Raw genomic sequence first — 27,697 nt, 5'->3', positions numbered from 1 at the left:
CAGTGTTTCGATAGCTTGCGCAGTTCCGTTAAAAACTCAGCATTACTTTCATCTTTATGCTGGTTCCTTTTGTGAAACTTAAATCTTTCTGCTATCAGCAGCGCTGTGGGGTTTAAGTGGTCCTAGGATTGACACTATGTTTTCAAAATCCTTTTCCACTGGCTTCTCTGGGGTTACTAGGTTTCGCAGTAAGCCATACATTTTTGCACCCATTGAATTCAACAATACCAGCGCTTTCCTGTCATCTGGCACTTCATTCGCCTTGCAGTGCACTTCTATGCGTTCGACATATGTCGTCCAATCTTCGACTTCATTGTCGAACGCTGTGACACTGCCACTCTTCAGCATCCCTGGGTGTGGTTAGACTGGCTCAAAATGGTGTCTCCCGCGCTCTCCCTTCTTCTCCGCTGTGGCTCAAAATGGCGTCTCCTGCGCTCTCCCTTCTTCTCCGCTGCGGCTCAAAATGGCGTCTCCCGTGCTTTCCTTTCTTCCCCGCTGACGCTGCTCGGCCCTTGAACACCGGCTGCGCTCTGTGCGTTTTCCTGCGCGCCTCTCTCTCTCGTTGACGCTGCTCGGCCCTTGAACACCGGCTGCGCTCTGCTCTCTCTCGCCGACGCCGCTCGGTCCTGAACACCGGCCGCGCCCTGTGCGCTCTACCCTCTCTCTTCCGTCGACGCTGCTCGGCCTTTTTCTGTGCCATCGGTCGGCTCTAGCCGCCGCTGTCCGGGAAGGGTCTGCACCGTTCCTGTTGCCAGCCCGTTTCGCTGGACCACCGTGACTGGAGAACCAAGCCCAGCTCTCAACTGCCTCCCCTGCGATGCTCAAATCTCCGCTGGATGGTCGACGCCCGTGCTTCTGGACTCGGCCTTCTTCTTTCACTGTTCTCCAGGAGCAAATCCCTGGGAGGTGATGCAGAGTTGCAGGTAGGTTTGAATCGTCTCGTCGCCACTGTTAGATCCGTGTCTCTTGATGTTGTGTGTCCTTCAATAATTAGACAAGAGACTGCAGGGAACAATCAACAGGTGTTTACTGGATGAGGGTTACTCTAAAACTAACTGTACAGATCCCTACTCAGGGTTTATATACAGGTGTGGTCACTGCCGGTACTACAGTATACAAGAGCTGTAAAAAGTAGTTCTCCCCTTAAAGGTACATACACTACAGTTTTTATTGCCTGGCCAACCAGAATAAGTCAATGGATCAAAATCCTGGAACTCCCCCCTCCTAACAGCACTGTGGGAGCACCTTCACCACACGGACTGCCGTGGTTCAAGAAGGCGGCGGCTCACCACCACCTTCTCACGGGCAACTAGGGATGGGCAATAAATGCTGGTCTTGCCCAGCGACGCCCACATCCCGTGAATGAATAAATTTTAAAAAATCATAGGAAAAAGGCACCTTTAGAACTTCGACCTTTGCCGAGTCCCACATTTGACCCCACGCTAATGCATATTAATCGGGGCTGTATGAGGAACTATTCCCAAGTTACCCAACATCCAAGACTTTGTTTGCAGGAGCTTGCTGAGAAGTTACGATCAGAAACATTCTCTGGGAATGGGTATGTCAACCTCTTGTGGCCGGATTCCAGTTAACTCTTCGTAAAAATTCTGCTGTTTCAGTATACTCTTGTGGTTCTATTTTTTTTTAAATTCCACATCAAATAAATCTGACCAAATAGTTTTAGCCTGTACCCACTGGTCTGGTGACATGTTCTTTTCTGATTTGGAAGTGATCTAAGAAGGTGGTGGTCACCCCATGCAGTCTCCAGTGAGCAATATATCACGATGAGGAGTTAATTATTAAACCTGGGCACTCGGTCCCGCACACAACGATGAAGAAGGTACAAGTTTTTGTTGATAAGGGACTCTGTTTCCTTAGAGAAACTGCTGTCTAGCCATAAGCATTAGCAAATATTGATGAAAAAGACTGATGCCCATTTGACCAGGACATGTTTGTATCTCAGCAGACACAATCTTCTTCTTCTTCTTCTTCTTAGGCAGTCCCTTGGAACCGAGGATGATTTGCTTCCACATTAAAAATGAGTTCGCAGGTGACTGATGCGGGACCTACAGTCTCTGTCACAGGTGGGGCAGACGGTGGTTGAAGGGGCGGGTGGGTGTGGTGCTTGGGTTGACGTGCGCTCCTTGCGCTTGGCTTCCGCTTGCTCCCGGCGAAGAGACTCGAGGTGTTCGGCGCCTTCCCGGATGCTTCTCCTCCACTTTGTGCGGTCTTGGGCCAGGGATTCCCAGGTGTCGATGGGGATGTTACACTTTTTCAAGGAGGCTTTGAGGGTGTCCTTGAAGCGTTTCCTCTGCCCACCTGGGGCTCTCTTGCCGTGCCGGAGCTCCGAGTAGAGCGCTTGTTTTGGGAGTCTCCTATCAGGCATGCGGACAATGTGACCCGTCCACAATCTTATCTCCCTTTTGTGTGTGATGAAATCTGTTAAGTATATTTAATTGGATTAATGATTGAAGCATTATTACATTAGTTAGTAATCCATTCATAGGTAAATAACTGGAGGGCCGCATGATATATATACTATTATTTATTGTGATCTGGGAGCAAGAAAACAGTCAAGAGCTGCTAAAAAATCCTAGCATTGATGCTGAAGAAGTTGAAAAGTAGCAGCTTTGAGACAGAAAGGGATCTTACAAAAGCTAACGATCTGAACAGATTATGAATTAGTCTTCATAGAATGATACAGCACAGAAGGAGGCTATTCGGACCATTGTGCCGGTGCCAACTCTTTGAAAGAGTTCTCCAATTAGTCCCACTTGCCTGCTCTTTCCCCTTAGCCCTGCGAATTTTTTCCCTTTATATATTTATCTAATTTCCTTTTGAAAGTTACTAGTGAATCTGCTTCCACCGCCCTTTCAGGCAGCGCATTCCAGATCACAACAACTCGCTGCATAATTTTTTTTTCCTCTTGTCGCCTCTGATTCTTTTGACAATTACCTTCTATGAGAATCTTGTGCTGTATTGGACATAAGAACATAAAAAATAGGAGCAGGATTGGGTCATTTGGCCCTTCAAGGCTGCTCCGCCATTCAGTAAGATCATGGCTGATCTTCTACCTCATCTCCACTTTCCTGCACTATCCACATATCCCTTGATTCCCTTAATATTCAAAAATTTATCAATCTCTGTCTTGAATATACTCAACGACTGAGCCTCCACAGCCCTCTGGGGTAGAGAATTCCAAAGATTCACCACCCTCTGAGTGAAGAAATTTCTCCTCATCTCAGTCCTCAATGGCCGACCCCTTATTCTGAGACTGTGACCCCTGGTTCTAGACTCCCCAGCCAGGGGAAACATCCTCCCTGCATCTACCCTGTCAAGTCCTGTAAGAATTTTGTATGTTTCAATGAGATCACCTCTCATTCTTCTAAACTCTAGAGAATATAGGCCTAGTCTACTCAATCTCTCCTCATAGGACAATCCCCCATCCCAGGAACCAGTCTGGTGAACCTTCGTTGCACTCCCTCTATGGCAAGTATATCCTTCCTTAGGTAAGGAGACCAAAACTGTACACAATACTCCAGGTGTGGTCTCACCAGGGCCCTATATAATTGCAGTAAGACGTCTTTACTCTTATACTCAAATCCTCTTGTAATAAAGGCCAACATACCATTCGCTTTCCTAATTGCTTGCTGTACCTGCATGTTAACTTTCAGTGATTCGTGTACAAGGACACCCAGGTCCCTCTGAACTCCAACATTTCCCAATCTCTCACCATTTAAAAAATACTCTGCTTTTCTATTTTTCCTACCAAAGTGAATAACTTCACAATCACCTTCTATGAGAAGCTTATGCTGTATTGGAACCGGGCAAAATTTGAGACAATATGAAGAACTTTGTCAAATGATTAGAGACTCTTGATGCCACACTTGTCAGATTATATTTTATATGACTTTAGATAGACAGAGTAAACATCATTTAATATTGTTAACAGCCTGTATCTCTAATGGAAAAGAGCTATTTACGTGTCACTTGGACCAGTTCACGTAACTCGTTGCTCTATTGGGCTGAGGTAAAGGAGTTGTCTGACTAGGAATAGCTTCTTTGTGTCTGTGATAATGCCTCTGCTCTCTCATGATGTTGTGAATCGTGAAAGAGGATGCGGGCTCTCTGGACTCTTGCAGCCGTTGAGAGGGAGATCTCCTCCCAATAGTCTGAGCTGGATTCAAACATTGGGTTCCTGAGATGACAGGGTAGTGTTAAACTCGGCGTAGCACCCAGTTAATTACATTACAGCTTTGTCGATGACTAAGACTGGCTGTTTTGAAGTGTTGACCAGAGCCGGAATTGGTCAACTTTAACTGACTTTGGTGGCTGAACCATTAAAGAGAGATGCTTGCAGGAAGAGCTGGATAGCTCTATATTAACATTTCCCCCATAGGGAGTGAACTCTGCTGTGCTCTCGAGCTGCTTGAGGACTTCAAAGACATTTAGTTGCTCAGGTCACTTGTGTGCAGATCATCACCCCAAAGATTGGTCAGTAGCATCAACAACAACAACTTGCATTTATACAGCACCTTTTAACCTAGTAAAACGCCCCAAGGCGCTTCACAGGAGCGATTATCAAATGAAATTTGACACCGAGCCACATAAGGAGAAATTAGGGCAGGTGACCAAAAGCTTGGTCAAAGAGGTAGGTTTTAAGGGAGCGTCTTAAAGGAGGAAAGAGAGGTAGAGAGGAGGAGAGGTTTAGGGAGGGAATTCCAGAGCTTAGGGCCTTGGCAGTTGAAGGCATGGCCACCAATGGTGGAGCGATTAAATTCGGGGATGCTCATGAGGGCAGAATTAGAGGAGCGCAGATGGTTGTGGGGCTGGAGGAGGTTAGAGAGAGAGGGAGGGGCAAGGGCCATGGAGGGATTTGAAAACAAGGATGAGAATTTTAAAATCGAGACGTTGCTTAACCGGGAGCCAATGTAGGTCAGCGAGCACAGGGGTGATGGGTGAACGGGACGTACTTGTTCCACCACTCTCTACGAAAGACTGTTTCATGCAAGATGATACAACAAGGAGATTTTTAGCCCCATGTTGGCTGATTCTGTCTGTATTGTTTTAAGTACTTCATGTAACTTGCCATCTCTTACTGCTTCTAACTAGCCCCAATTTAGAAGCACTCCCTTGATAAAACCCACTTTCCTCCCAAAGCAGCGAAACTTTTACTCTAACTCTATCTCTCCCCAATTCGCAGGGGCATCATGTGACTCTAACCATTTCCCCTCTCCCACTCCCCGGTTAAAGTCGGCCTCTTAGTCTTCCGTCCTCCCTTTCAGTCGCTGCTCCCCTTTCCTTGCACTCTCAGCATTGCTCCCGCTCCTATTTCCTGTTGCCCCAATGAGGAGCTGGGAATCCCAAACTTGCAAAACAATCACAGGAATTCCCGCCCGCACCAATAATTGACCCATGGAGCAGCAGGAAGTGGCAGTGGGCTGAGGTGGAGCAAGGATCTGCACTCATTTTCAGTCCCATGGTATTTAACAAGTGTATAATTGTGTGCACTCCTTTGCCCACCAAAAGCCATGAGGTGAAAGTCCAAATTCACGGTCCCCACTGCAATGAATGGAGTTACTCTAAGATGCACACAGCCCCTCCCTGCCATGTTTGTCACCAAGAGGGTGAGCAGAGGAACTAGTAAATACAGTATATTCTGTCTTGTCCACCATTTGGTGTCAGCCGTGGCTCAGTGGGCTGCACCCTCGCCTCTGAGTCAGAAGGTTGTGGGTTCTTAGTCCCGCTCCAGGGACTTGAGCACAAAAATCTAAGCTGACACTCCGAGGGAGTGTTGCACTGTTGGAGGTGCTGCCTTTAGGATGAGATGTTAAACTGAAGCCCTATCTGCTCTCTCGGGTGGGTGTAAAGGATCCTGCTGCTCTATTCTAGAAGAAGAGTTATCCCTGGTATAAAAACTGAAAATGCTGGAAATACTCAGCAGGTCAGATGGCATCTGTGGAGAGTTAATGTTTCAGGTCGATGACCCTTCGTCAGAACTGGAAAAAGTTGGAGATGGAACAGGTTTTTAAGCAAGTGCAGGGGCAGGGAAATGGGGAGGGGAGGAAAGAACAAAAGGGAAGGTCTGTGATAGGATGGAAGGCAGGAGAGATTAAGAGACAAAAGGGATGATGGTGCGAGGCAAAAGGAGACGGTAATGGGACAAGTTAAGAAACAAAAGATGGCTCTAGATGAAGTGTAAATGGCGATGGTTGAAAGATTGACAGCTGCCCTGTGGGAGAGAGAGAAAAATGAAAAAAACATGGGGGCCGAGGTTATGATCTGAAATTGTTGAACTCGATGTTGAGTCCAGAAGGCTGTAAAGTGCCTAATCGAAAGATGAGGTGCTGTTCCTCGAGCTCAGTATTTCCAGCATTTTTTGTTTTTATTTCAGATTTCCAGCATCCGCAGTATTTTGCTTTTGTATTCGAGTTACCCCCGCTGTACTGGGGCCAATATTTCTCCCTCAATCAACATCACTAAAACAGATGATCTGGTCATTATCACATTGCTGTTTGTGGGAGCTTGCTGTGCGCAATATGGCTGCCATTGGCGTTTCCTACATTACAACAGTGACTACACTTCAAAAAAAGTGATTCATTGGCTGTAAAGCGCTTTAGGACACCCGGTGAAAGGCGCTATAGAAATGCAAGTCTATTCTTTACTTTGAGAGGTTATTTTATAAAGCTTCGATAGGGGGAGTACTTGGAGCCAAAGTGCCTTTCGTGGACTTTGCTTCCCCTTTAACGATCTCTCGTGGATAAAAGCAAATGCGTGGGGAATGTATTTGTGGACCCGGTGCAATCTGTCAGCTTTGCAAAGGCTTCATTCTGCAAAACTTGTCCAACGTGGTGACGCCGATTGACCTTTGCTCTTGTCGGTGACGTTTTATTATGGAATGGGAGTGAATGTGTTGCCGGGGGTTGGAGAGAAAGCAACAAACAAACACCAAACCGACGGCGAAAGGGAAATAGCGGTGGGGAGGAGGTGCGGGCTGGTGGAATCTTTCGTGCAAGGCTTGAGAAGACGGTGACAGTGGCGATTCTTCATCTCCCAGAGAGAGCCTGGGTCTGCATCAGGCCGCCATCGGCAGCGTCAGTTTCAGTGCCAAGCAGCGTTAGTTTCATTCTGGCCGGGCGGTGCGTGCGCCCGTCTTTGGAACGCTGGCCCGGGCATTTGTATCATTTTAAACAGTCGCAGCGTTCCATTTGAATTGTAACCTTTTGAAAATTGTTGCAACTGTTGTGCTCGCCCGGCCCCGAGGAAGTCTTGGCTGCAACACCACTGGACTGGACTGAACTGGACGCCCGAGGTTTGTCTCTTTTTTTTTGTTTTTTGTTCAAAGCAATGGGGTGGTGGGTGGGGGGGAGGAGATTGTAGTGAGACCCGGAATGTGCTGAGATCTGCTTTGAAAGGCTGCGAATCTCAGAAAGGATGTTGCTGGAATAATCCTCTGCCCCTCTTCTGCGTGTGAGAAACATAGAAGATAGGAGCAGGAGTAGGCCATTCGGCCCCTCGAGCCTGCTCCGCCATTTAATGCGATCATGGCTGATCATCCAAATTCAGTACCCTGTCCCTGCCTTCTCCCCATATCCCTTGATCCCTTTAGCCTTAAGAAATATATCCAACTCCTTCTTGAATATATTTAATGAATTGGCCTCTACTGCCTTCTGTGGTAGAGAATTCCACAGGTTGACCACTCTCTGGGTGAAGAAATTCCTCCTCATTTCTGTCCTAAATGTCTTGCCCCTTATCCTTAGACTGTGACCCCTGGTTCTGGACTCCCCGGCCATCGGGAACATCCTTCCTGCATCAAGTAAGTTTCACTGAGAGTGAGTATAATGTGGGAGCGCCTCAAGCTTGTAGGTTTGAGTTGAGAGCTTGCTGCATTCTGCGTGGTTCTTTCACCCATTTTTCAGAACAGTCTTCCAGTTTTCTGGTTTGTATTTGTGACGGTCAGATGTCACACACGCTGTGACCCTCTTCAATTGGGCTCGACTGCGGGGCCACACTGGTGTGTAACAGTGGAGCCACTTTAAATCCGTGTTCCTATTAACTTACACACATAGGAAGCTGACACAGATCTCGGGTTTCTGATTTGGGTTTCGCCCACTAAACTGTGCCAAAACAGCCTTTTTCCAAAGCTCCCAGGCCCATAAAACTCGAACAGAACAAACCAGTGGGTCAAAAAAATATATTAGAACAGGGTTGTTTGTGTCAGCCATCCCACTCCAGAGACTTGAGCACAAAAATCTAGGCTGACACTTCACTGGAGTGCTGCACTGTCAGAGGTGCCGTCTTTCAGGATGAGACGTTAAACCGAGGCCCTGTCCACCCTCTGAGGACATAAAAGATCCCATGGCACTATTTCAAAGAAGAGTTCTCCCCGGTGTCCTGGGGCCAATATTTATCCATCACTAAAACAGATTATCTGGTCATTATCACATTGCTGTTTGTGGGAGCTTGCTGTGCACAAATTAGCTGCTGTGTTTCCTACATTAACAACAGTGACTACACTTCAAAAAGTACTTCATTGGCTGTAAAGTAGTTTGGGATGCCCTGATGGCTGCACAAGTTCCATTGGATCTTGCAAACATGCGGCCAGTTTGAAAACCGATGCATTGCAACTTCCCAATAACTTTTTACAAAGCGCTTTTTTTTTTACCAAAACCGAATTCACTCCAGGTGTCCCGTGTTTGGTCTCCCTGCCCTCAATCTCTGGAAACAACACATCCAATTGGCCAGCCATCTCGGCTGCCTCCTCTGTGGCTTTAATGAACATTCCCAAGACCTCAGTTTAATATCACATCACCCAGAAAGCAACAGCCCGTCCGCACTGAAACGTCAGCTTAGACTATCCACTCAAGACCCGGAGTGGGGTTTGACTCCACAACCTTCTGACTCGGAGGTAAGAAATAGATGCTGGGAGGATGTTTCCCCTGGCTGGAGAGCCTAGAACCAGGGTCACAGTCTCAGAATAAGGGGTCAGCCATTTAGGACTGAGAGGAGGAGGAATTTCTTCACTCGGAGGGTGGTGAATCTCTGGAATTCTCTACCCCAGAGGGCTGTGGAGGCTCAGTCGTTGAGTATATTCAAGACAGAGATCGATAGATCTTTGGACACTAAGGGAATCGAGGGATATGGCAGGGAAAGTGGAGTTGAGGTCGAAGATCAGCCGTGATCCTATTGAATGGTGGCGCAGGCTTGAGGGGCCGAATGGCCGACTCCTGTTCCTATTTCTTATGTTCTCATGTCTCACCTGTTGTAGTTTTCACTTGGGGTCATTGCTCCTCAATGACATCAAAGGGGTTTTGATCGAGTAGATCGGGAGAAACTGTTTCCGCTGGTGGGGTGGGGGGTCGGTAACCAGAGGGCACAGATTTAAGATAATTGGCAAAAGAATCCAGGTGGGGGGTGCCAGTGAGGAGAATTTCTTTCTTACGCAGCGAGTTATGCACTGCCTGAGGGTGGTGGAAGCAGGTTGACTAATAATTTCCAAAAAAGAATTAGATATATACCTGGAAAAGGGAAAATTTGCAGGGCTGTGGGGAAAGAGCAGGGGGAGTGGGACTAATTGGAGAGCTCTTTCAAAGAGCCGGCACAGGCACAATGGGCCGAATGGCCTCCTGTGCTAAATGATTCTGTGATTCATGTCGTGCTCTTTTTCACTTTTCAGCACACGGCTGAAGTAGAGACTGTATTAGAGAGGGTTTTATCTAATAATTCCAACACTTCCTCCAAATCATATCTTGCAAGCTACCTACATCAGCCGAACGGTCCCACCTGATTGTTGAGTATCAGTGAGAAACACAGAGCGAGTGTGCTACGTTGGCCTGTGGCCACGCTGCACCGAAGGATTGACGGCTGTTAGCTTGATTACTGCTCGTCTATCGCACCTCTGCCTTTTAAGACCCTCCTTAAAGACCACCTGGTTGCCCAAGCTTATGGTCACCCCCTCTGAGTAACTCCTGGTTTGACTTGGTACCACCTTAGTTTTGATCGTGCCCTCTTGGCATATTTTTCTGCGACGAGTGCAAGTTCTTGTTGCGAGTGATGCCATGAGGTTTGCACCAGTGGTATTTTTGAAAAGGTAGTCGCTGGGTTGAGTGATGGGTCATGGCGATTCGAAAGCAATTGGGTGATGCAGGAGGCCATTCGTTGGTACCGTTTGCAAAAATGAAATGGAGACTACTGCATTGAACTGTGGCGTTAAATTGTTTTTGTGTTATTCTTGGTGTGCAGATCCTTTGGTTAGAGACATGGACAGGCCGCCCTATCCTGTTGCTGCCACCAGCGATGGGGTGCAAAATGCAAGTGGAATTCTGGATACTGACTTTGGTGCGGAGCCTACGGGATGGTTGCCATTGACGACGGCCGCCCAGGTGGCGCCCTTGCAGACGACGCTTTCTCCGCCTATTTCCGCGCCGGGCGGCTTTCAACCGTTTGCCAGCGCAGCCTGCCTTGAGGCAGCAGGGCCCGAGGCTGCCGAAGCACCCAGCTCCGAGGCTTGGGAGGAGCAGCGCCCCGTGTTCCGCAGCGTGCCACAGGAGGGGCACCGCGCAGCCGTGCTTCATTCTGACCAGCAGCAGCAAACCGTTCCGCCCGCCACCCCAGCCCAGCAGGTGAGTGCCACCCTCTCCCAACGTTGCGGTCGAGCTGATGTTGGGTTTGATGGAAAGGAGGATTCTGCACCTCGCAAGCAGGGAGCTTGGCGATCCTAAAAGCCAGGAATGGCTCAAGAAGCCGGGTGAGAAACTTGCCCTCTGCTCCTTCCTCATCAAGGTGAAGGATGCAAGTGACGTAAGAAAACTACTAGGCACTTGGTCTAAGCATTAAATAAAACTTTAATTAACTGTTTTACAACATGGAGGTCTAGTTGTGTCCTTCACTAGTTCCTGTTAAGAATGTCCTACGCAAGCTGGGCCCGTGCCTGAGTATTTATACTCTCCCTGGACAACGCCACCTGCAGGCCGCTCAGTATTATTTCATAAGTCTTTCTTTCATGAATGACTGATTCATGTCAGCAAGTTTGGGGGATAATGGAACAGTTGCCAACCTGAGCCCATCTGGCTCCGGTACAGCACCGTTGGGTACAGATTAGAGCTGCTTCTGCTTTGTCCTAATGCCTCCTGCACCAGTGTGGTCTATTCCATTTCCCACAACGACCACCCTTAGAGTGAAAACGTTAATTAATTGCCAATCGGTGTTGAATTCGGGGCAGTTTTACGCTGTGGGTCCATGTGCACTATGAGCTGGATTAAGACCGACCAACTTCAGTTCCCGTGAGATTCTTGCAGGCAGTGCAGGCTTTTCATTTCACTGGCTGGGGCTAGATTCAAACCCACATTCCGGAGATGGTAAGGCAGCATCTCGCCCAAGGCACTGGCCTGCCCTGAAATGTTGCCCGTGCTTCCGAGCGGAACATCAAACTGTTGCGCGAGGACGGTTGGAACGGTCTCAAGTTTTGGCTCAATGGTAGCACTTGCCTCCCAAGTGGAGAGGTGTGGCTTCAGTACTGTACCGGGGGAGTGCTGCCCTGTTGGAAGTGCCGTCTCTTGGCTGAGATGTCAAACTGAGGCACCATCTGCCTGGTCAGGCAGCTGTGAAAGATCTGACGGCACTCTCTAAAGTCTCGACCAGTCTTCAGCCCGCAACCCGCACCACCGAAACAGATTAACTCCAACCGATCTCATTTGGAATCTATTATAAAGGATGCAATAACTGGGCACTTAGAAACTAATAGTAAGATTGGGCAGAATCAACATGGATTTATGAAAGGGAAATCCTTTTTAACAAACCTATTGGAGTTCTTTGAGGATGTAATTAGTGGAGTAGACAAAGGGGAACTGGTAGATGTGTATTTGGATTTTCAGAAGGCCCTCGATAAGGTCCTGACTAGTAAGGGCATCAAGGGATATGGCGATAGGGCCGGTGAATGGAGTTGAGGCAGAAGATTAGCCATGATCTCATTGAATGCGGAGCAGGCTCGAAGGGCCAAATGGCCTACTCCTGCTCCTATTTCTTATGTTCCTGATGTAACTGTTCTTAACCTCTTTGAAGAACAGGCTTTATTAACCATTATCTTTCTGTACTACAGTTAATGAATCCCTCTACCTATGTTTATTACCCTAGCCACCAAAGTTGAACTTTAATTACTCATGGCTGACGTCATTACTGTCACTTATTTCCACTTCAAAGCCATCCTGTTTATCTGGGAAAGTCTGTTGTTCCACGATACAAAGAAGTTCGACTATTAACCTTTAACTCCCCAAGAGGTCCAACGTACATCTCTCCAGGATGTACAACACAGGCCTACATACAGGTGCGGATCAGTACCAGCGCCTTCAGGACTGGAGAGACTAAAGTTGGGAGGGGCTGGTGGCGGAATACCCAGTGATCACGTGTGATTGGTGCAGCAGCATATTAACAGCCTCGATTTCTTAATCGCTGGATGTCTAGGCTCTGCTGGGTTACTTGGGGCTTGTTGTATCTCCATACCGTGTGTGTGTGTTAAGATTATGTACATGTGCAATTTCTACTGGAATGCAGCAAATGCTTTGTTCAAATGTTTTAGGATCCCCCAGGAACGATGGGTTCGGGAGAGGGGCAACGCAATCTATCGTTGCCAACCCATCATGGCGAGGCCACCAAGGTGAAGCCCGTACTGAACCTGTATGAAGCAGTGCAGCCTCACTGGTTCTACTGCAAGATGGAGGACTCCAAACCCATCTGGGTTCCCTTCAGTAAAATGGACTCCCTCACGCTGGAGAAGAAGCATTGCTCTGGTAAGCACCAGGCGTCTGCACTTTAGGGAGGATCTCGTGTTCGAAACCCTTCGAATGTAACTTGGTTTGGTGGAAGCCTGTTGCCACCATTTGGCATTCACAGAGTTTGGGGATTGTGGGAAGGGGAGAGTCTTAGAGGCGGGGCAGGGGGGCGTGAAACAGTGGTACTTGACTGAAATTAGCACTCCCTTGCTGTTGGACAAGTTGTAGGAGCTGTAATTACAATAACTTGCAATGATATGGAACCACATTAGGAGATATTGGGGCATAAGCTTGGTCAGAGGTAGGTTTTAAGGAGCGTCTTAAAGGAGGAGAGAGAGGCGGAGAGGTTTAGGGAGGGAATTCCAAAGCTTAGGGCCCAGGCAGCTGAAGGCACGGCCGTCAATGGTGGAGCGATTAAAATCGGCGATGTATAAGAGGCCAAACTGGCCTGTCACATAGTCTTTGTAACTGTGCCATGCATGACGCTGGTCATCCCAGCTGCCCAATCTCCATGGCGTAGAGGGAGCCGGTAAGCTCGCACCTCTGGAGGGTAAAAACCAACCTTGGGCACTCGTGAATATCCCCGTGTGGCTCTAGTGTAAAGATGGTGTGGAGCAGGTTACACACTTGGCATATAGAAAGTTTTGGAGATTGTAGGAAGGGGAGGGGGAAAAAACCCGACGAGGGGAGGGGAGGGTCCGATGGGGTGGGGATTAGTGGTACGTGACTCCCCTACTGTTGGACAAGTTTGCTGTCAAGGTTGCGTGGAGCACTGCGGCACATGTGGCGATTGGAAGCCTGGTCCTGTCAGATGGTGGTGGATTGGTGCAAGTGATGTGAACATTTCTGATTCGTCGGTCCTACTGTCTGGAGGAAGGGAGATTGACCGGAAGGACAAAAAATGGTGGGAAGTGCGTCTTCTCAGGAATTTCTTCCCCTTTTTTTTTCAGAAGCGTTGGATTCGGAGGACGTAGCAGTCGCGACCGATGGCGGGCGGTATGACGTATTTCTGGCCAGGCGCCTGAGGCATGCAGTGTACTGGCTGGAGGCACCCACTCACGTGAGGAGGTGCACCTGGTTCTCCAAGGGTGAAAAGGACAGCAGGTTTAACCCATACGCTGAGGAGCAGAGTGAGCAGATCGAGGTACGATGCCACTCCCTGAGATCTACCTTTTTAATTATCGCCACCGCTAGCGACGTCTCGCCAGAGTCGCAAACATTCGTTGCAGCTCAGGAGACAGTTGCCGCTTGTCGGTTGCGGTCATTCCAATCTTGCCTTAATTTCATTCTCATTGCTTTAGTCAGAACGCTCCGCAGCTCACGTCTTTGGGACCCTGTGTTGCTGTGAAATAATTCCAGCTGAGAATTCAGGAAAAGATTTGATCAATTGGCGCTCCGGATGCAGAGGTTTACTTACCAGGAATGCATATCAGGAATTCTGGCATTTCCCTCAGCACTTTCCGTTTGCATCGTGTCAGGCACACTGACATCCAAGCCCCAATTCCCAGGCATGTCCATTGATTAAAATCTGCCCTTCACAGTGAATTATGTGACTGGACCTGGGCCATTTGTTTTGCACAACCCACCCTTTTCCTGCCCCTCCTCCTCACGGCAAGCTGGCGTTTGCAGATGGGAATGTCCCTGGGCTTCAGGGAGGGCCCAGATGTTCCTGTCCAGTTCAGTTCAGTTCGTGGGCTCGTCCAGTCCTTCGAACCCCAGGAGTTCAGATTTGTAAAGATCAAATCGGACTTGTCTGATCCTCCTTTTTCTCCCCAGACATCCACTGTTCCTGCAGCCTCTTGCTCGAGTTCTGCCCTTTGCTAAACCAGTCTGACCTCAGTCGGTGACCCTGCACATATTAATTTCAGTTGGGCCTATTCAGGTAGCTGGAATATTTGAAATATGAGGTTGGAGGACATGTTGGAACAGACTGTTGCAGTGTGTTACTGAAGATTGCCCCATACAGCAGGTTCGGTTGATGCAGTGAGTCACTAGATTCCACTGTAGCCTCTGGGCTTTCGTGCACGTTAGACTGAAGGGATTATAAATCTCTTCTGTTTTTATCAGCTGATGCACAAGTGAGGAGTTTGAGAAGCCTCGGCCCAGTTCCTTGTGGGCACGAGTCCACGGCGTTGAACTGCATGACTTCGAACTAGATGCTAAACCGGCTACCTTGCTGTGCAAAGAAAATGCCAAACGCAGGTCTCGGTGTGGGAAATGGGCATGTTGTGGGAGAAGAGTGATGATGATACTGAGGGGGGTGCAGAGCCTGGCTGATTCTGCACCCAGCCAGGGCCACAACGGACCTGCGGGCTGCTTGAGATTCATGCTAGTTGCCACAAATGGAAGAGTAGTCATAGAATCATAGACCTTTACGGCACACAACAAGGCCATTCGGCCCATCGTGTCTGTGCCGGCCGAAAAGGAGCTATCCAGCCAAATCCCACTTTCCAGCTCTTGGTCCGTAGCCCTGCAGGTTACGGCACTTCAAGTGCAGATCCGAGTATTTTTAATGTGATGAGGGTTTCTGCCTCTACCACCCTTTCAGGCAGTGAGTTCCAGACCCCCACCACCCTCTGGGTGAAAAAAGTTCTCCTCAACGCCCCTCTCAAATCCTCCAACCAATTTCCATTGTTCAAAGTCCATTGTGACAGCCGTTACCTTGACCAGAATGAATACTAAGCAAGGCTGTGTCTATTTTAAGAACACCGTTTGAAAGCAAGACTCTTGTGTGCAAAAGACTGAACCGAAATTCTTGACTCCCCGCAGAAAACGTACAAGGAAGCCGTAACAACCAATGAATGGAACAAGAAGGTGGAATTTCCTACGGGAGAAATCATTGTCCTGCACAATCCAAAGGTGACGGTCTCGCAGTGTTGAGTGTTGTAGCAGCATCATGATTTAATCCACAGATAGCAATAGGCAAAACCCGGGGTTTTCCCTTTTTTGTAGCTTTGTTTGAGTGTTGTGCGCTTTATGGGCGGGGAAGGAGCAAAGTACAGACCAGGGCTGATATTTGTGTGAGAGTTCTAACGTGTGTATTCACACCATGGCGCCTGGCCGGGGGCTGGGGTGCGGAAGGAGCAGTGAACGATAAAATGGACTCGTCACACAACGACAAAGGGCTTGCGAGATAGTGATGATACTGGAGGAGGCCATTTATCCCCCTCGAGCCTGTTCCGCCACTCAATGAGATCACGGCTGATCTGTGACCAAACTCCATACCACCCGCCTTTGCCCCATATCCCTTAATACTATTGGTTAACAAAAATCGATCAATCTCCGATTTAAAATTAACAATTGATCTAGCATCAATTGCCGTTTGCAGAAGAGAGTTCCAAACTCTACCTCCCTTTGTGTGTAGAAGTGTTTACTAACCATTTACGAAGGGCCTGCCTCTAATTTTTAGACTATGCCCCTTAGTCCTAGACTCCCCAACCAGCAGAAATAGTTTCTCTCTATCTACCCTATCAGTTCCCCTTTACTATTTTGAAAAATTCGATCAAATCACCCCTTATCCTGTAGTCCCTAGAACTTAGATGGTTATCGTCCATCTTCAGTTATGTATATTTAAGAATTTCGTAGTAAAAGCGCACCGAATATTTTTTTTTTTTTTTAACTGCTACCTTGCCTCTCTGGCGTGCAAACTCCTGCCGCAGCGCCCGTTCATTGTAACCCTGGAAAGTGGCATCTCGCCCGAGTGGGCACTGTATCCGGCAGCGAGAGTTGGCAGGCTGGGCAGCTCTGGGTGGGTCCGCTCCGGCCTCGTCCGGTGTCACGAGCTGGAGAAACCCTGACCGCTTTCTTTTCTCTTTTTGCCCTCTCCGAAACCCTCAGCCAGCGGTGGCCGTTACAAAAATCAGCCTTTGAAGAGATTTAGATGAACACAATGAAAAGAAGGGAAGATCTTGCATTTATATAGCGCCTTTCATGACTCTGGAACGTCCCAAAGTGCTTTACAGCCAATTAAGTACTTTTTTGAAGTGTCGTCACTGTTGTAATGTTGAAACGCAGCAGCCAATTTGCGTACCGCAAGCTCCCACAAACAACAACATAATAATCGGATCAGCTGTTTTTGGTGTTGGTCGAGGTATAAATGTTGGCCAGGACACTGGAACAACTCCCTTGCTCTCCAAATGGTGCCAGAGGAGGGGTACGAGATCCATCCCGAGAGGGCAGACGGAGCCTCAGTTTAATGGCACCTCCGACAGTGCAGCACTCTATCAGTACTACGCTGCAGTGTCAGCCTGGTGCTCAAGTCTGTGGAGTGGGGGCTCGAACTCGCAACCTTCTGACTCGGGCAGCGTGCTACCCACTGAGCCAAGGCTGGCAACGCTGTATTTTTTAAATTATTTTATTATTTCCACCATCTACAAGGCACAAGTAAGGAGTGTGATGGAATATTCTCCACTTGCCTGGATGAGTGCAGCTCCAACAACACTCAAGAAGCTCGACACCATCCAGGACAAAGCAGCCCGCTTGATTGGCACCCCATCCACCACCTTAAACATTCACTCCCTCCACCACCGGCGCACCGTGGCTGCAGTGTGTACCATCTACAAGATGCACTGCAGCAACTCGCCAAGGCTTCTTTGGCAGCACCTCCCAAACCCGTGACCTCTACCACCTAGAAAGACATGGGCAGCAGGTGCATGGGAACACCACCACCTCCAAGTTCCCCTCCAAGTCACACACCATCCTGACTTGGAAGTATATCGGCCATTCCTTCATCGTTGCTGGGTCAAAATCCTGGAACTCCCTCCCTAACAGCACTGTGGGAGCACCTTCACCGCACGGACTGCAGCGGTTCAAGAAGGCGGCTCACCACCACCTTCTCAAGGGGCAATTAGGGATGGGCAATAAATGCTGGCCTTGCCAGTGACGCCCACATCCCATGAACGAATAAAAAAGCAAAACAATCATTGTTGGAGCTCTCCCTGCGCCGCGCTGCCTAATGTCCACCTGTTTTCCTCCCCTCGCCCTCGTGTGTGCCTCAGCTGATGATGCATTTCCAACCGTCGGGAGTGCTGGACGAGTGGGGCTCCACCTCCACCGAGCAGAGTAAACCTTGGACTGTAAAGAGAGGGACCGAGCAGACCTACGGGGACATCTTCGTTGGCGAGCCCGTGAAGGTGGATCACTTGGTGTTCATGGTCCATGGAATTGGGCCCGCGTGCGACATTCACTTTCGCAGCATCATTCAGTGCGGTGAGTTTTCGCCATCCCAGGCACGGTCTTGTTGGCCTTTTTTTACAAGTTGTTGCACCTACCGGCTCCCTCTGTGCAAAAAGGCAAATATTTCTGCAGTCTTGGCCAACGGGTGCGCTGCCCCTTTTAACTGGCTGCGCGGCCCATTCAAATTTGCACGCGTGCGCGGTTTCCCCCCCCCCCCCCCCCCCCATTTTGGTCTTGACCAGTTTAACCTGTTGCTCTCCCCTGAGCACAAAATCTACGTTGAGACTCGAGTTGAGTACCACATCGCCAGAGGTGTCGTCATTTGTGAGAGACCTTGTACCGAGGCCCTGTCTGCTTGGTTTTCAGGAAGGTGCGAAGATGCCACGCGCTATTCCAACACTCTTCCCTGGTGTCCTGGCCAGGATTTTGCCCCCAATAAACATTATGAACAACATGTTTTTTTTTTGGTCATCTTATTTAAGAGACAATGGGGCAAACTGTAGCGCACCCAAATGCATTCACCTTCCATCAGCAATTACTGAGCAGTCTTCATAGAGGAAAACATAGAAAAATAGGAGCAGGAGTCGGCCATTCGGCCCTTCGAGCCTGCTCCGCTATTCAATACAATCATGGCTGATCCTCTATCTCAATACCATATTCCCGCTCTCTCCCCATACCCCTTGATGCCTTTTGTGTCTAGAAATCTATCAATCTCCTTCTTAAATATATTCAGCCTTCTGTGGTAGAGAATTCCACAGGTTCACCACCCTCTGAGCGAAGAAATTTCTCCTCCTCTCAGTCCTAAATGTTCTACCCCGTATCCTGAGACTGACCCCTCGTTCTCGACCCCCCAGCCAGGGGAAACACCCTCCCTGCATCCAGTCTGTCTAGCCCTGTCAGACTTTTATACGTTTCAATGAGATCCCCTCTCATTCTTCTAAACTCTAGTGAATACAGGCCTAGTTGATCCAATCTCTCCTCATACGACAGTCCTGCCATCCCAGGAATCAGTCTGGTGCAGGGGCAGGAACACTCCGACAGGGTGCCATGGCCAAATGTAGCGCCCCTTACTGCTGAAATCAGCGAGCTCAACGCAAAGTGGAGATCCAATGTAGGACCTTCCTGTGGGACAGTCGCACGTTAGACAATTCCTTTGTCTGCTGTTTGTTAGAATGCACTTGTAAGAAAATTCGAATCTGACACACACTAAATAGGGTTGCGACGTAATCCTTTTTATTATGTTCGACCGAGTCCAGACACACGCAATGTTTTCTAACAGTAGACCTACAGAGAAATAAACGCAATGACCCCATTTTCCCTCTGGGTAGAGACGTACCTTTCGTCCATCCTTTCGATCCCGAATCTCTGTACAAATTCTGAAGGAAAGCTCAAGATCTTTATAGGTCTCTAGTCACACACACTGTGTCGTTGCTGACCATTGTGGCATGTCAAGTGTTATTAAAATTTGCATTTATATAGCACATTTCCCTACGACCGGAAGTCCCAAAGCGCTTTACGTCCAATGAAGTACTTTTTGAAGTGTAGTCACTGTTGTAATGTAGGAAATGGGATAGCCAATTTGCGCACAGCAAGCTCCCACAAACAGCAATGTGATAATGACCAGATAATCTGTTTTAGATGTTGATTGAGGGATTAATATTGGCCAGAGCACCGGGGATAACTCTCCTGCTCTTCTTCAAAATGGGATCTTTTACGTCCACCTGAGAGAGCAGACGGGGCCTCGGTTTAACATCTCACCTGAAAGACGGCACCTCCGACAGTGCAGCACTCCCTCAGTACCGCACTGGGAGTGTCAGCCTAGATTTTTGTGCTCAAGTCTCTCGAACCCACAACCTTCTGACTCCGAACCGAGCGTGCCACCCACTGAGCCACAGCTGACACTGTACTAACAAGGCCCCCAGAAATGAGAGAGTTCCGACAAAACCCCAGATGCCAACTTGTTTACCATCCTGGCCTGTTGTCCCACTTCCTATCTCAAGACTGTCTTGGCTATCTCGTTTCGCAAGGTGGCAACTAAAAGAAGTCAACAGGCACGAATCACTGCACTTTCAGCAGAAGCTAAATTGTACCCCGGCACATTAAACCTTAAAGCATCCAGGGAATGAACAACTTTAACCATGTCATTATTTCTAGCTACAGCACAAATCCACAAGCCATTTAGAAGTGAAAAGAAAGCAACAAGCTCAATCATATGCAATTAAACTAAATGCTGACCCTACATATGTATGTAATACACAACCAGGGTATCTTGCACACTCTTGCTGTTGGCTTAGTGACTCATCTGGCAGTGATGGTTTGAGGCTGTGGTCGGTTGCAGTACAAAGTGCAGAAATCTGTTTTTGCCAAAGCAGAAATTCTAACCCAAAGTTTCTTCACGAGATGTGTTCGCTCCTTGGCACCCAACGCTTTCCAGCTTAGCTTAAAACTGACCGGCCCCACTAATTTTGGGGTGGGGTGGCACGGGGGTTACTAAACTCAAGAACTTCAAGTTAAAATCTCCGCCAGGGATTTGAACCCATGCCCTGAAGTATTACAAAGAAATCCCATTTCAGATTGGGGCGGGGGTTGCTATAGTTAGAACTTTGCCCCGTGGGTTCTGGTTAATGATTCTCGGCCAGCTGACGGTATAAGTCGGGGGGAGAATTTCGGCCCGTTCCCTCCTGAGCTGTAGCTCTCCCAGTGTACCATTTAGCTGCACCCGTGAACGCCTGTAAGATCTATCCCTACAGCTCCCCGATCCTCGTGATTCATTTGTCGGAGTCCACCTTCTGCTGCTTCTCATCAGATGCGATGTGGGGCCCCAACTTCGACCGTGGGAGTTGGGGGCGACAAACGGCTTCTCCGTTCTGGCCCGTTGTGATACAACAGCTGTAAAAGTAGATGGTGCCTCCTGACCAATGTTCCCCTCTGAATTTTCTTGGTTGTGCGCAGCCAGTTTATTTCAATGCGGGGTCCCTTTAAAATGTGCTGCGCGGTATCTCGGAACAGCTTGCGAGCAGCCTGTGCCGATCCCTGCGTGGCCGCGCTCGCGCGCGCAGCTTAGAGGGAGCCTTGCTTCTGCCGTGTGGGTTGCCTGGAGCCACTTGGTCTTCAGGCCTCCCGACGGCTCCCAAGCTGCCGGTTAACCCACTTTTCTTCCTGCCCGTTGCAGTGAACGATTTTCGGAACGCTTCTCTCAACCTGCTGCAGACGCACTTCAAGAAAGCACAAGATGAGCAGAGAGTCGGTCGGGTGGAATTTCTCCCGGTCAATTGGTACTGCACGTTGCACGGAGATGCGACGGGAGTGGACGAGTGAGTATCTTGATTCCCAATATATATATGTATCGAGCTTTTTAACCAAAATGTCTTGCAAAGTGTGCTTCAGCATGTGATTCTAATGCGTTTCAAGTACTTTTTGGCTTGTCTTGCCCTTTGTAGGTTTGATTCTCTTCTGCGCCCGAATATGGCGCGGACTATTTCACACCTGCCAGTTAAGCGGTCGCCACTCTAAAATGGCCACACTGGATCCACTAGAGATTGTTCATTTGGAACGGATTGGGAGCCAAGTACTCTGCGACTCCCGGAAACAGCCAATGCTGGAGTTAAAATGTCGCCCTGTTGCCATGGGCGCATGGGGGCAGGACAGAACCAAGGGAGCTTTATCCCAACTTGTCCTGTACCTATCCTAGAGGCTTGGTGGTTGCACCAAATTTAAACCGTGTTTTAAAAATGTTCCATTTCCCATGATGTACCTCAACCTAGATGTTCATCAAGCGACAATTCATAAGGTACAGGAAACTCTTTGGTATCCGGCACCGATTGGACCGGGATGTTGCCGGTTGATTAAAATGACGGAGAGGGTTATCTACCGAGGCTATTTTTAACAAACAAAAATAAAAAAATCAAGAAATGTGCAGTGTCATGAATCTTATCATGACTCATGAAGTAATACTGGGCGGCCAGCTGGTGGCGCCGTCCAAGGAGTATAAACACTTGGGCGTGGGCCCAGCTTGCTCAGGATGTTTCTGTAACCAGGAACTAGTGATGTCACTAGAACTCCTGGTTTTGAAACAGTTGATTAAAGCCTTGTTTTATACTCAAACCAAGTGCTTCGTAGTCTTTTTACATCATGCAGTATACAGTAATTGGGTACTCCTGGCAGTGCAGGAGAGTCGGACTCCTGTTATTGAGGTGTTCGGACTTCCGACAGCGCCAAGAAGCCGAGTAGTGGCAGTTTGGAGAACTACCCCCCAGGGACTAACTCGGCCACCGCGGGAGACTCGGACTCGGCAACATTGCCGGTTATTGAGGTGGTGTTTTTGGAGTATGAATTTTTCCGGTTAATAGAGAACTCCGGATATTTTAGGTGCTGTTTAAACAAGAGTTTCCTGTATAATAGTGAAACTGTCGGTGCTGCTGGTGTCGCCCATTTGCGCTTAGCCTGACGCCCTCTCGCTCTGTGCCCTGTTAGAGACATTCGAAGGATCACGCTGCCAAGCATCAGCCGCCTGAGGCACTTCACCAACGAGACGCTGCTCGACCTCTTCTTCTACAACAGCCCCACCTACTGCCAGACCATCGTGGACACGGTGGCCAACGAGATGAACCAGCTGTTGACCACTTTCCGGCAACGCAACCCCGACTTCAAGGGAAGGATCTCGGTGACTGGACACAGTCTCGGTAAAGCAGGGGTTCCTTGTCTCCTTCTGATTGCCAGTCCGGCGTTTCTGTTTTCTCCTGTTTGGTCTCTGTGCTAGTTGCTTGTGTTTTCGAGCGGTTGTGATCAAGGGGATCCGATGCTTTTTTTCTTTTAGGAAAGTAACAGCTGCCTGTGAGTGGCCAGAATTGTAATCCCGTCTCTTTTCGTTTAGATGGCTCTAGTTTTGCTCTATTCAACATAGAAACATAGAAGATAGGAGCAGGAGTAGGCCATTCGGCCCCTCGAGCCTGCTCCACCATTCAATGCGATCATGGCTGATCATCCAAATTCAGTACCCGGTCCCTGCTTTCTCCCCATACCCCTTGATCCCTTTAGCCTTAAGAAATATATCCAACTCCTTCTTGAATATATTTAATGAATTGGCCTCCACTGCCTTCTGTGGTAGAGAATTCCACAGGTTCACCACTCTCTGGGTGAAGAAATTCCTCCTCATTTCTGTCCTAAATGGCCTACCCCTTATCCTTAGAAGGAGTTCAAGAAGGATTTAGATATATTTCTTAAGGCTAAGGGGATCAAGGGATATGGGGAGAAGGCAGGGACAGGGTACTGAGTTTGGATGATCAGCCATGATCGCATTGAATGGCGGAGCAGGTTCGAGGGGCCGAATGGCCTACTCCTGCTCCTATCTTCTATGTTACTATGAGTGAGCTGCAGGCTGCAAGTTCATCGCATGAACCCTCAGTTAGGTTTTGACCCTAAACACATTCCCAGCTTTCCACGGCATTGCGTATAAACCACCGGAACCGGGCAATGAGGTGTCGGCTGTAACTCACTCCTGGGGAGTCGCTAGTTTTTCTATTAGTTCTCGGGATGCGGGCAGAGCTGACCAACTGGCCATTCTTACTTGACCTGAGATGGCGGGCCACTGCTTTGATTCCCTGCAGTCCTTCTGCAATGACCAAGAATTTACCCAACTGGTCCATGCCGGTGTTTGTGCTCCACACGAGCCTCCTCCCACCCTTCTTCACTGAATCCCATCAACGTATCATTCTATTCCTTTCTCCCTCCTGTGCTTGCCTAGCTTCCCCTGAAATGCATCTCTGCTATTCGCCTTAACTCCTTGTGGTAACGGGTTCCACACTCTCTGGGTAAAGAAGTTTCTCCTGAATTCCCTATTGGATTTATTAGTGACTATCTTATATTTTATGGCCCCTAGTTCTGGTCTCGCCCACAAGTGGAAATATCTTCTCTACGTCTACCCTATCGAACCCTTTCATAATCTTAAAGACCTCCATCAGGTCACCCCTCAGTCTTCTCTTTTCTAGAGGAAAAGAGCTCCAGCCTGTTCAACCTTTCCTCACCGGAATAACCTCTCAGTTCTGGTATCATTCCAATGGTCCTCTCGCAATAGTGTAAGATAGCGAATTCCAGGAGTTTGATCCAGCGAGAATGGAGGATGATGTGCGACGTAGAGGTGACCGGTGTTATCATTATATATAAACCATGGGAGCCCTCGATTCGATTTCTGCCTCTAACCCGCTCCCAGCTATCGCCTTCCTATTGTGACAGCTGGGAAGCCCGCTGTGGGTGAGGAGGCGATGAGCCTTTACGATTACATCTCGCAGATGGGTGGGGAGCTGAAGTTACATGATGCTGACACAAGGAGGTACGTAACTCCAACTAACGTCGAGGGGTGACCTGATTGAGGTCTTTGAGATTATGAAAGGGTTTGGTAGGATAGACGTAGAGATGTTTCTATATACGAGACCAGAACTAGGGGCCTTAAATATAAGAGAGTCACTAATAAATCCAATAGGGAATTCAGGAGAAACTTCTTCACCCAGTGATTGGTTAGAATGTGGAACTCGCTTCCACTGTTGATTCTAAACCTGGTGTCCCGTTTTTCTCAGGCTCGCTGATACTCTTCGACATTCTGACAAACCAGACGAGCTCCAGCTCCAAAGAATCCACTGCAAGACGACACGATGCCAGAGAGAATTGTCATTCGTGCACCAAGGTACTGCCGGGTATTCCCGCGTGGAGGCCTAGGGCGCAAGTCACACCAGTGCAACAAGGCGCGTGGTTTGTGGAAGGGCTTTACTGGGATTTGTGGACGGGTGGAGAATTAGAGAGTTGTATGTTGGAATTTGCCCCAGGTTTTTCACCGTTAGTTGGTGCGGGACGCGGGAGGGAGCGGCGGTGCGGGACGCGGGAGGGAGCGGCGGTGCGGGACGCGGGAGGGAGCGGCGGTGCGGGCCGCGGGAGGGAGCGGCGGTGCGGGCCGCGGGAGGGAGCGGCGGTGCGGGCCGCGGGAGGGAGCGGCGGTGCGGGACGCGGGAGGGAGCGGCGGTGCGGGACGCGGGAGGGAGCGGCGGTGCGGGACGCGGGAGGGAGCGTGGTTGCAACACATTCACAGAGCTAATTAACCGCTTTCAATGGAATGTCCTCAAATTTGCCAATTCCTGGTGAAGGAGGAGTTGGGTGTCCAGATTAAATCTCTACATTTCCGGAGTGAAATCAGGAAGCCATTTTTCCACACAAGGGGTATTGGAAATGCGGAATTCTTTTCCCAAAGACACTGCATGCTGGGTGTCGATTGAGATTTTTGTTGGGTCAGAGTATTGAAGGATATGGAGCAAAGGCGGGTAAATGGGGTTGAAGGATCGACCAACCATGATCTTAATGGAATGGTGGAACAGCATCGAGGGGCTGAATGGCCTACTCCTGTTCCTATGTTCTATATATTTACATGTTCTAAAACTGAAATTTGAAACCTCACCTTCTCTGCCCCACTGACGTATTCCCGCTGCCTTCTGCTGGTCTGAAGTAACAGCAGTGTTAGTGTACAACTGCTTACTGAGTTTGTGTGAGATTCCTTTACTGTTTTAGTCGAGATGTTAAATGGGTGAATGCCTGTGTTAAAATAGCGGACAAAGGAACGTCATTGGAACGCACTCGCCGCTTGTTTGCTAATTTCGCGAACAGCAATTCCTAGCCTGTGTAGTTTTTTTTTTATTGTCAAATTTCCACCCCCCTCCCCTTGCTGTTGGTTTGGGGCCAGTTCGACAGGTACCAGATGTTGTCATGTACCGCCCCCGTATAGCCAGCTGTAAACCTCGACGTTGAACATGAGCGAGGCTGTTCAAGTGTCAAGGACAGCACAGCTTACCCGACATCAGTATCTGTGCTCTTAGAGCAGGGGGATCACTGGACAGCTATCGGCTGCGGGAAGCTCGGCCGAACTATATGCAATGCTGAAGCTTTTTCTCTTCTGTTGAATGCCCCAGGAGATGAGTGTGGAAGAAGCTCTGAAGAAACATGGATTGTCTGAATTCCTGAGCATTTTGGAAAAGGAAAAGCTGGACTTGGAGTCACTGGTAAGATCCGGCTGAAAGTTTCCCTCCATTTCTACTTCTCTCAATTCTCGTCAATTCCACGTCTCTTTCCCGCCCCACCCAACCCAACCCCCTTCTCCAAAATGAAGCACCTGAAAACTATGCAGCCCTTGGTAGCCTGGGACACCTGAACCCATGGAGCTCCAAGGAGCTGAGTCAATGGACCCAAATGTAATACAGGAAACTTTGTGCTATCCGGCACCGACGGGACCGAGCTGTTGCCGTCCCATCAAAACTGCCGGACAAACCAGCGCTAATGTTGAAACATACGGAGCTTCGTATCTGGCAACAAACCCTGTTGCTTAGCAACAGCTTCTAAACAGTCGGCCGTACCTGGCAAGCGTCTCTGTAGCTTAGCAACAGCTTCAGCGAGACCTTGCAGAGCCTGACTGGTGGGGAAAAAAAAAAGCAACGAAAAGAAAAAACCTAACTAAACGGCTCCTGATTTTTGCCAGTGGCTCGAGCATTCCGGACAGTTAACCTCCGGATAAACCAAAGTTTCCTGTATTTCTAAGTTGTCATCTTCCAAAATTCAATAGATTATGGAACAGTTCCTGCAGATTGGAGGGTGGCAAATGTAACCTCACTATTTATTTAAAAAAGGAGGGGGAGAGAGAAAACGGGGAACTACAGACCGGTTAGCCTAACATCAGTAGTAGGGAAAATGCTGGAGTCTGTTATAAAGGATGTGATAACAGGACACTTAGAAAATATCAACGGGATTAGACAAAGTCAACATGGATTTATGAAAGGGAAATCGTGTTTGACAAACTTCCTGGAGTATTTTGAGGATGTAACTGGTAGAATAGATAAGGGAGAACCAGTGGATGTGGTGTATTTGGATTTTCAGAAGGCCTTTGATAAAGTCCCACATAAGAGGTTAGTGTGCAAAATTAAAGCACATGGGATTGGGGGTAATATACTGGCATGGATTGAAAATTGGTTAACAGACAGGAAACCGAGAGTAGGAATAAATGGGTCTTTTTCGGGGTGGCAGGCGGAGACTAGTGGGGTACCGCAGGGATCCGTGCTTGGGCCCCAGCTATTCACAATATATATCGATGATTTGGATGAGGGAACCAAATGTAATATTTCCAAGTTTGCTGACGACACAAAACTAGGTGGGATTGTGAGTTGTGAGGAGGATGCAAAGAGGCTTCAAGGCGATTTAGACAAGTTGAGTGAGTGGGCAAATTCATGGCAGATGCAGTTTAACGTGGATAAATGTGAAGTTATCCACTTTGGTAGGAAAAACAGAAAGGTAGAGTATTATTTAAATGGTGATAGATTGGGACATGTTGATGTACAGAGGGACCTGGGTGTCCTTGTACACCAGTCACTGAAAGCAAACATGCAAGTGCAGCAAGCAGTTAGGAAGGCAAATGGTATGTTGGCCTTCATTGCAAGAGGATTTGAGTACAGGAGCAAGGATGTCTTACTACAGTTATACAAGGCCTTGGTGAGACCACACCTGGAGTACTGTGTGCAGTTTTGGTCTCCTTACCTAAGAAAGGATACACTTGCCATAGAGGGAGTGCAGCGAAGGTTCACCAGACTGATTCCTGGGATGGCAGGACTGTCGTATGAGGAGAGATTGGGTCGACTAGGCCTGTATTCACTAGAGTTTAGAAGAATGAGAGGGGATCTCATTGAAACGTATAAAAGTCTGACAGGGCTAGACAGACTGGATGCAGGGAG

At 48.6% G+C, this 27,697-nt stretch overlaps 1 protein-coding gene across 3 annotated transcripts in view; it reads left to right on the top strand.

The window, feature by feature from the left end:
* Positions 1 to 2,063: 2,063 nt before the first annotated feature.
* Positions 2,064 to 27,697, top strand: part of LOC147097883 (triacylglycerol hydrolase DDHD2-like) — a 43,545-nt gene continuing 17,911 nt past the window's right edge. For 2 of the 3 annotated variants that reach the window (XM_085970933.1, XM_085970932.1), the window contains exons 1-10: positions 2,064 to 2,084; positions 10,243 to 10,622; positions 12,575 to 12,785; positions 13,718 to 13,911; positions 15,537 to 15,626; positions 17,765 to 17,975; positions 21,115 to 21,256; positions 22,416 to 22,624; positions 24,515 to 24,621; positions 25,892 to 25,981. In XM_085970933.1, coding sequence (XP_085827059.1) covers positions 10,260 to 10,622; positions 12,575 to 12,785; positions 13,718 to 13,911; positions 15,537 to 15,626; positions 17,765 to 17,975; positions 21,115 to 21,256; positions 22,416 to 22,624; positions 24,515 to 24,621; positions 25,892 to 25,981 — 1,617 coding nt within the window. In that variant the 5' untranslated portion in view covers positions 2,064 to 2,084; positions 10,243 to 10,259. Of the gene's footprint in view, positions 2,085 to 6,452; positions 7,313 to 10,242; positions 10,623 to 12,574; positions 12,786 to 13,717; positions 13,912 to 15,536; positions 15,627 to 17,764; positions 17,976 to 21,114; positions 21,257 to 22,415; positions 22,625 to 24,514; positions 24,622 to 25,891; positions 25,982 to 27,697 lie in introns of those variants that run through there. The other variant, XM_085970934.1, reaches the window with a different exon arrangement.

Source organism: Somniosus microcephalus, chromosome 30 (assembly GCF_052327205.1).
Source record: "Somniosus microcephalus isolate GS21.2 chromosome 30, FLI_Smic_1.0, whole genome shotgun sequence".
Lineage (NCBI taxonomy): Eukaryota > Metazoa > Chordata > Chondrichthyes > Squaliformes > Somniosidae > Somniosus > Somniosus microcephalus.
This window is presented reverse-complemented; position numbering and strand designations above follow the sequence as displayed.